This window comes from Cynoglossus semilaevis, chromosome 11 (genome assembly GCF_000523025.1).
Source record: "Cynoglossus semilaevis isolate Cse_v1.0 chromosome 11, Cse_v1.0, whole genome shotgun sequence".
Lineage (NCBI taxonomy): Eukaryota > Metazoa > Chordata > Actinopteri > Pleuronectiformes > Cynoglossidae > Cynoglossus > Cynoglossus semilaevis.
In genome coordinates this window covers 6417357-6426991 of record NC_024317.1, presented here as the reverse complement: position 1 = coordinate 6426991, position 9635 = coordinate 6417357, and the positions used below count along the sequence as shown (strand labels likewise).

At 40.6% G+C, this 9635-nt stretch overlaps 1 protein-coding gene across 6 annotated transcripts in view; it reads right to left on the bottom strand.

The window, feature by feature from the left end:
- Positions 1-9635, bottom strand: part of camta1b (calmodulin binding transcription activator 1b) — a 76605-nt gene that overhangs the window by 46720 nt on the left and 20250 nt on the right. For 5 of the 6 annotated variants that reach the window (XM_025059899.1, XM_017036678.2, XM_025059896.1 and 2 more), the window contains one exon: positions 5098-5201. The exons of the other annotated variant lie outside the window; for it this stretch is intronic. In XM_025059899.1, coding sequence (XP_024915667.1) covers positions 5098-5201 — 104 coding nt within the window. The remainder of the gene's footprint in view (positions 1-5097; positions 5202-9635) is intronic. 6 annotated transcript variants of the gene reach the window in all.

Genomic DNA, 9635 nt, shown 5'->3' with positions numbered 1-9635 from the left:
TGTCATTTTTTTTTCAATTATTAACCGAGCTACACAGAATATCTCCAGTATATTTCAAATTTTAATTGAAGGTCAATGAGGAGTGACCTTCAGTTAGAAGTCAGTCAGAGTGGTTAAAGCAGAGGTTACGATCTAAACCCGGTGCACCAAGTTTCTTAACCTTGCTTTTGTTCATAATACAATGACTTGCAACTCAATATAGAATTAAAACCTAATTAACTGAGGTATTTCTTTAAAAAAAAAAAACAAACAGTATGGATCCCAGTATGGCTCGAGTTTCTTGTCGTTATATTTTTTGATCATGACAAAAAAAAAATCAATGTTTTTTTTTTACAATGTCTTAACAGGCAATGACAAAACTTTTAAGTATTTTCTTTTTTTTTAAGTTAGGTTGGGCAGTAAGGTCCTTAAATAAGCAGTTTGTTTGCATTGTACTTGTAATGATATTTTGAGCACAGTTTGGCCTTAATTCCAGTGCTGCGCTTTCTTCACAACGAGCACAATATAAACATTAGCTCATGGCTCGACACACAGCTCCAGCAGGAAGGCCATATGTTGGGAATAACCGTAGTTATCCTTGGACGACCTATGGCATCATGAATGCAATACATGACGTTAAAGGTCCCTTGAAAAGTAATGTAATCTCTTCATGAGCTTAAATCCAAAGACCAGATCCCGAGGTTCAGCTCCGTCTAGATTGAAAAAAAAAAACCAAACAAACTATAAGGGCTTCAAAAAAATTGCTAAAACCAAACAAGTGACTCCCATCGGACGGATAAGACCAACTCCGACGGCATCCGTGTGTCCACCTGAGTGTGGTTTGTTATCTAAAACTAGTCTATAGTCTATTACCATGAACAGATACACATACACCCCCAATCTATTATTGAACAAAAGGCTCACGCCTCTGCTCAGCCCTTCAGGGAGGAATCCATCCCTCCATCCTAGAATAATTTCACACATCGGTAGGTACACAAAAGAGAAGGAGAGAGAGAGGGCAAAAAGGAGGGAAGGGAGGAAAGGACAGAGACGAGAAGGTGGAGAAGGAGGAGAGCATGGGGTAAAAAATGCATGGGGTCACAGCTCAGTGCTTGTGGGAGGCCAAGCAAAGAGTCATGCACGACAAAACAGAGATCAGAGGATCATGTGCAGTTGTGCATGTGTGAAAGACAACACACACACACACACACAATAGGAACTAATAAGGTGAAGACCTGGTGAGTCTTAATCAAAGTCATTCAAACAAAAAAACGAAATGAACACACATGCTGTGACGGAGTCCACTGGCCCTCACCCTAATCTCAACTCATGCTATAAATGTACTAATTTTCAACAATCTGATACTGATTCTTATCCTAATCCTAATCCTAATCCTAGCTCCAACGTCAATCTACAAGGCAAAACACCCTCTCCTTCACAGTGGGGACAAAGTGTCCCAACAACAATGGCAATTTTCCACAAAAAAATATCTCAACAAGTACAGCTACAGCTGAATCAGGTACACACACACTGACACACACACATATCCACCGATGCGCACACAGAAAAGATAATCCTATTTCTAAATGTAGAAATCTATAAAAAGAAACCCAGCACCCAAACAGAGCCAATACAAAACCAGATGGGATTCTTTACAGGGAAACATATAGAAATAAAAGATTGATTGAAAACAAAAACGACAAAACCAGGGGGCAAACCCCTGCCCTTCAAATCCCCCCAACACACAGGCACACACACATACACATACACATACATACACATACATACACATACATACAGCCCATAAACACACACTAAGAATTCCAAATACCGTTTGTTTTCAACAAGTAAAATGTCAATCAAACATAACTGTGCTTCACAGATGATAACTGGTCCGGACCAGAATCACATTATGAATGGACACACACACACGTGAGGGGAGGACAGAACCGAAGACAGAAATTGACAGCTGACTTGACAGCCGGCAGCTGATTGGTCAGGGACTCCCACATTAAGGTTAGACCACAGTCTGCGGTGGACGTACAAACCGGACATGCATGTGGAATCTGATGACCGGCGATGACTTTAATTTTCGACATGCTGCTGATGAAAGCTGCTCTAACTTCTTGCACTGTGTGCAATACACACAGATAACAAACACAAAAAAATCAATACCGGTGTTGCAGCAGCTACACAATCATCGACCACAATAATCTGACGTGGTGCATATCCCTAACACACACCCCTGGTCGAAAAAACACGCTGAGACACAAACATGCATTAGATGCACATCAAGCGTTCCACCCCAAGAAAGCATCAAGGAGGAGCAGCAGACACAATGGAGTGTTTAAGTATGCAGGAAACTTTATGCCTGGGTGGAAAAGGAGCTTTGAAGGAATTCGCTGAGGGACACCCAACCTCCTCCTGAACTGAGCCTGTACGTCCTCATCAGGATGAGGGAGAGTCACGGAGAGAGTTAGGAGAGGGAGAGGGGGAAGGAGAGGAAATGAAAGATAAAGATGAAAAGGACTGGACGGTGAGTTGAAAGGGAGACTTATGGAGAAAAAGAGGGAGAAAGGGCAAAAGAGGGGGCAGCAACAAGGTGCCCCGGCCGAGTCCCTGTGCTTTTGCACAATTGCTCTTGGCGAGGCTGATGAAAGTGAAAGACCATACACACACACACAGAGATACACACGCATGCTGCCTATTCATGTGAACAGCACACTGTTCAGTAGGCACCGGCTTTAACTCCCAGTATGACCTTCATTGAGATGGATTGCATGAAAAATGTAATAACTTTCCGGAGAGAAAAACCACAGGCCAAATCAGCTTTGCATTGCATAATAATGCCGGACGAGGTAATCAATAACACCAACACACAAACACACATACATAATGGAGTGCACACAGTCTGCACATGAAGAAAATGCCCTCGCGGTGGCCAACCACATCTCAATGAATGAAGCCCAGCACCAGCAGTGAGCCGTGCGATGAAATGCATGAACAAGTGGCCATTGACGATAAATGCCTGCAACCGTTTCCAGCCATCAAACACTTCCCAGCGCTCAAGGCAAACAGCTTTAGTTTGGGAACAACATGAAACTCAGTAAAGCCTTTCACACCCCAGATGTTTGGCCCAGGCTTACCTTCGGTTCTGAGTAAATAGTTGTCCCAAAATATTTGCCCCATTTTACCTCGCACCACATTACCAGACAGCCCAATTTACATTATCTGTTATTCATGCTGTTAATATAACGGTAATTTTAGCTCGGAGCAGGTCAACGTCAGCGCTATATTAATGAGTGAAAGTTGAACGTTAAAAAAAACAACTACGACAAAGCGACACACTATTAAACCCAGGGTTTTTCTAACTCAGGTTCTTTTACCTAAAGCTGAAAAATAAACAAACATTACTATGTTTTATTGACCTTTGTTTTTGTTTGTGTTTAAAGGCTATGGTGGAAAACCAATGTATATTTCTTAAAATGGAACAAAAATGTCACCTGTAGTTTGTTAAATCCTATTATTTTCTCACTTTCACCAACATCTAAATTCTAATTGTTAAACATGAACTGATTGACAGATTACACACACACACACACACACACACACAGAGAGAGACAATTAACCACTGAATTAAACAGCTATTTTTTTTTCTTTGATCGTAATTATGCATTTTAATAGTCCAGAAACTTGGGAAATTAGTTTCATGTTTTTTTCCAGCGATATTCTGCCAATTTTTTTTCCCTATAAAAATCTTTAGCTTTTCAACAGCCTGTTGTCACTGTGAGATAATTCTCTACATGATGCCAGTCATTGCCCAATATTGTTAAACTCAGAAGGTCATCGGCTAAATTCTTGTGTGTTCAGAAAAGCTCTGCACAAAGAAGTGAGAACAAAGAATAAAACATATTAAATTCTCCTTTTAAAAGTGATAAGTGAAGTAAGTCATGAAACGGTCTTAATTAAATGGGTTATTAACGTGAGATGACGTTTTTGTGGAATGGTAAAAAAATAATAACATTTATCAAACAGAATTAAGTTGGTGAAACTAAAATACTTTGAGTTACCAGCCCAAAGATTTTATTTTTTTATTTTTCTAGTTTTGCAGTGATGTGTTAAACTACTAGAGTTAGAACTACTAGAATTTAAATTTGAACATGAAGCCATATCACACAAATTATGTTACAACAAACAACATAAAATAAAATTATTCTCTGTCCTTTCTTTTTAATCATTATTTACTAATTTACTAATTGCCTCCATCCCTATTGACTGTGACTAGTTTTTGAGAAAATAAAGCGGATGTTTGGCAATCTCCATTCATTGTGCATTCATTTCCACATCAACAACACTTTTCGTCCAATTTAGAGCTATAAATTTGTAGCTATTATAATTTTTAAAACCTGATGTCACATTCTAATAAAGAAACTAAAAAGTAGAATTAACCTTACAAGTGAAAGTGTTAAATTAAGCTTTAAATCCAGGATGAAGTAGTCTGGGATTTTTTTATGATAAAATCCTCTGGGTGCACATCGACCACTTTTGTTCCGTTTCTTTTTATCTTTGAAAAAGAAAAAACATCATTTAATTTTGTTTTGAATGCAAGCGGCGCATCATTTTCAAAGTAACACAACAGAACAAAGAAAAGCCATTCTGCTCAGAAATGTGTTGGAACACCTAAGAGCTTTCTGTGGCTGCACAGCAGCAGAGTTAACAATCTTTATGTAATTGACCATAGGTCACCTGAACCTTGGTACACCCGTCAGGGAAAGGATTCAATCTGTGGACTTATTTCTTGCTTTCTAGCCTATAAGTCCTTTAGTTTTAGAGTCTGGAGCCTCTGATCCCTGTGCCTTAGCTCAGAGTTGTTTGGATTACAAAGTGAAATGGAGAACAACATGCCAAATGAAATCTACAGTCAGAGTGACACAGGCTGGGAACTCAGGTATAGCTATTTTATTTCCCAGTGCCACAGTTTTTAGGGTCCCACAATAAAAAGCTGTCATTGTGTTTGTTTACCCTTCTTCATCTCTCAATGTGACATTAGCCAAAAAAAAGCATCACCAGAAGGACAAAAATGTCACCGATATTTCACACCGCGTGTCGCGTTCCCACCTCGTTGGTGTTCCAGCGATGGCGCTCCTTGGGCAGAGAGGAACATTTGGGTAGACACTCCAGCAACTTCTTAGGAAGGTAGATTTTCAATTGGCCCGGCTCATCTGGAGTGGAATGGGAGGTGGGGGAGGACAGCGGGTTATGATATAGGGAGATAAATGGGGGGTGAGTGGGAAGAGCAGAGACATTTCTCATCAGCCACAGAGAAATTGCGAGAGGAGAGAGTACAAAAATGTAGGGTCGCTGAGATCAAGCTGACTTAAAATCATAACAACCTTGTACTGTGTGTAGTGTTTTGGGTGGCTTTACATGACCTTGAGTTAACAGTGGAGAGATTTGTTCATGCGAGTGAAGGACACAGAATTTAATTGAATTTTCAAAAGAAAAATTCAAATTAAATTCTCCGGTTACTGATCATTCCTTAAAAAAAAAAAATCAAAAAAAAAATCTCTACATTCTTCTAAAAAACACAAAAAGCTGAAATATAAAAAAAGATTAAAAAAAAAAATTATTTAATAAATAATTGTTTATAAATGCTTTTTGAAATAATTCAAGTAAGTTATATTATTTTCTGTGTATGATATAATATCATGTTGAATCATTAAGATAAATAAGAGCCTGAAGGTGAGTGCGTTTCACACCTGTTTTTATTTGTGACTAATCCAAATGATGGAATTATTAACATGGAAAAAAGTCAAGAAAAATATGCAAAAGTAAAGCTTCATATAATCGGTGATTCATGTCATGAATGTGATTCATGACGGGGGGTCAGAGAAGGCATCGATGGATTCCTTCAAAACTTCAGTCAACAATATTAACCAGTCTACAGACGATCACTATCTATTTGACCATCGTGTCTGTCAGCTTGTCAGATGTAGACTTATTTACTGCCCTGCGCTCCGAGAGGCCGTTCTGACGCAAACTGGACGTGTGAGCTGAAGTTGAAGCCTTCACCAAGGCATGCTGGGAGTTGAGATGGTAGTTTAAACTGAAACAACTGCAGTGTGTGTAAATAATGACTGTGTATTAGAGCAACAATAAGTGAACGGATGGTGGAATTGATGCATACACATCGCACATCATTCTGTTGAAATGTGTAACATATTCATATCAGATTCATCTTCACAAATGAATTACCGTGATGAACACATTAATTGTGACAGTCCTAGTAAAAAATAAACAACGATATTCAAACTATTTCCCACTTAAAAAAGGAGATTTTATACAACTGTCTTTTAAAACTGTTGTAAGAAGAGAGAGTGTTTTGTAATTGTGTTAATGCGGGTGCACGAGGAGAGCTCCAGCACGTTTGTTTGTGGACAGCAGGTGGAGGTCAACGTCTGCACCTGAGACCAACCCACAGGCACCAGTAAGTAAAATCCATTATCATACATTATGAGCACATTTGGGATTGGTTACAACCATGGCCAATCACATGGGCATCTCTTATCCGTTTTAAAAGCAATGCTTTCCCCTGAGTCTTACACAGACAGTTCAGTAATGGAGTAGAGACTACACATTTGATCCCTCTAAGAGGAAACCGTTATTCTTCTGCACGAGTTGCAAACTTGTACCTTTGACTTCAGTTTGCCTTGAAATCCTCACAAGAAGGCTTTAAGTTTATTTCTCTCCTGAAACACTTAAAGTCGTGCTAGGACACGATCACAATGATTCATCTGCTAAACGCAAACTTCTTTGACAGTACTTCATTAAAGCATTACTTGATTTTTTTTTTAATGAAGTGAAAGTGATAGTTTGAGAGCTGCCAGTATGATGGCTGTCCAAAAATTACATGTGTTAGTTGCAAGATTTCTCAGACTGACGTGTTCTTTTATAAGCATGGAGAATTTTGTTTATATGGGCCAAATCCCACATACAGCAGTCTGCTGCCAGAAACACCGTCACACACCAAATCCGCTGCTAAAAACAGTCACCGGCAGATGCACTTTGGTGTTTATTGTTTCTTTTGTTTCATCTTGATTTTCTCTTAAAGCTTCAGCTGCTTTCGGGTTTTTTTTTTGTTTTTTTTAAATCTAACTGTACAATTTGTAACTTGATTTTAAAGATTAAAGTCTTTATCTGGAACTACAGAGCTGAGGGCTGAGAGCCAGTGGTAGGACAGAGAAACAGAGTGTGAAACTCTGGGAAAAAAATAGACTAAGCAGTGTTGAGTTTAATCTTTCACCTTGGTTTGTTTACAAAAACAAACCTATAGCCAGCCTTATCCTTGAAGCTGTTTCGGTTTATAGCTGTACAGATTTGGAGAGAGCTAAAGTGCAAGACTGCGTGGAGCTGCTGGATTAACTATGAAACTCTGCCTCTCCTCCTACTGCGGCTCTCACAGAATCACCAAAATATTGAATAGGTAAAGAGAAAAAATCCCACTGCGCCACAGGAAATACCACTTGATTTCACCAGCGTAGTGTTTGTGTGTGCATGTGTGGCTGTGTGTGCATGCCCAACGGGTGTGCTGTGCAGAAGTCAAAGAGAGCAAGCACTCAAAGGTTATTGATAAGCATTTGAGTAGAGGGCGTCCATTCAAGACTCCCCTGGGAAGATAGGAATTATACTGTACCTGAGGGCAGACAGAATGAGAGAAAAAGAGAGATATGTTGGGGAGGGGACTGTCATAGCCCGGGAGAGACAGAGCGAGAGGCAGCGAGACAATGAGCCAGAGAGAGACAGTTAATGACAAAGAAAGAAGAAACTTTGTGGGAAAGAGAAATCAGAAAGTAAGAATTTCACAAGGACGAGAGAGAGAGTGAGAACAAGGTAACACAAAGACGAACAGATAGAGGACAGGATGAGTGGGGTCTAAGGAGTGTGTGGGTGTTTGTGTCAGTCCAAGTGTGTTCAGGCACGTATGCTCCCCCTAATCAATTATGCATTTATTAATAGAAGGCCTGAGAAGACAGAATTTCAAACAGCTGAACGGTGCAGCAGCTTAGTTAAACAGCTGAATGGTGCAGCTTAGTTAAAGCCTAATTTCTTTTTTAGCAGCACTCCAGCCTCTCCGCTATGAATGCCAATCAGCGTTTAAACCCCACCCTCCTGGCTATAACCCCCACCCCTCCCCCTGCCGCTCCAAAGAATTCTCATCAGAGTCTTGCCTTTGAAATGTACCAGAACCACCACTTCAAACAAGCCCATCGCTGATGCATAGGCGCACACACACACACATGCACGCACGCACACACATACTAGCAGTGCCTCCTGATCACAGAACAACACACAACAGTTAGCGTTTTCATATTACAAGTGACCTTGGCACCAGCATCCCTTTGAAAGCACACCTTTACGGCCACACGGCCGTCATCCAGAGCCGTCCTCAGATTTTCTCTTCTCGTTTGCAGAGAACAAGAAGACCAACTTTGCAGTTTTGCTGAATGCTGATGAGCCTCAACACCCCAAAGAAGGTCGATGTAGATCACATACTCATGCACTTGCTAATCTAGTAAAATTGTGAGTCCACACAAGAGTGACAAAGTCTGCATGCTAATGTGAATCTGATGGCTCATTAAGTCATATAGAGGTATCTACGCCCTAAAAGTGTTCAGCTAAAGTGAAACATTGCTTCGGTGGCCTATCGGATGCCGTAATTTAGACCGGAATCCCATTGAGAAGCAGCCACCAACTGATGAATATTTTACCTCATAAAGCTGTCATCTCCATATTTAACACAGAAACAAGCCAATGCCCTTGTGAGATGGCTGTCAGTTAATTATAAAACTCTCTTCAGTAAAGAGAGAGAAAAAATGCTCCAAATGCAACTCTTAACTCTTCCCCCTACTGATATTAGGAGGCACCAGGGGAAATTTTCACCCCCCCACCCCATTTTGGGGATGAAATTAATGTGACAGAAAGAAAGGCTCATTGCACAGCAGCTAGAAGAAAGGAGGGAGGGAAGGAGAGAGGGAGTGCAGGATGGCGGGAGGGAGCGTCAGGGCAGAGGGAAGAAAGAGTGGAGCGTAGCATGGGATGAGGGAAAGTGCAGGAAGAAGGGAGAGACGACAGAAAGAGGGGAGTGCAGGAGGGTGGGGGTGGGGGTTTGGGGGCAGAGGGATGGGTGTGCATGCTAATTTTATCATTCTGCTGATAAACTTTTCCTCCAGTAATCCTCCAGCTGGGATGCAAGAAGAGATAGCAGACAGGGATAGGCTTGGGAAGTCTCAGCTCATATTAAACAGGCATCCCATACAAAACTCACTCTTCACTATTCTATATTATTCTAGTCATTTCATTTATGTACTTTTTCCGGGTTAACATTTTGTCACACTAATATTTTGCTCATCCTTTTCAACAAAATCAGAAGATCTGGAGCAGGTATGAGGCCATCTGCTCCTTCAGACATGAACATCTCTCTCTCTCTCTCTCTCTCTGTGAGTAAACTGAGGCAGTTACCTTCCTTTCCCATTCACACAACCCCCACCACCTCACTAAGTACCATAAGTCTGTCTTCTCCTCCTCACATCTGTTTATTTTACTCCAATTGGTTCACATGGCAAACACACACACACACACACACACACACACACACA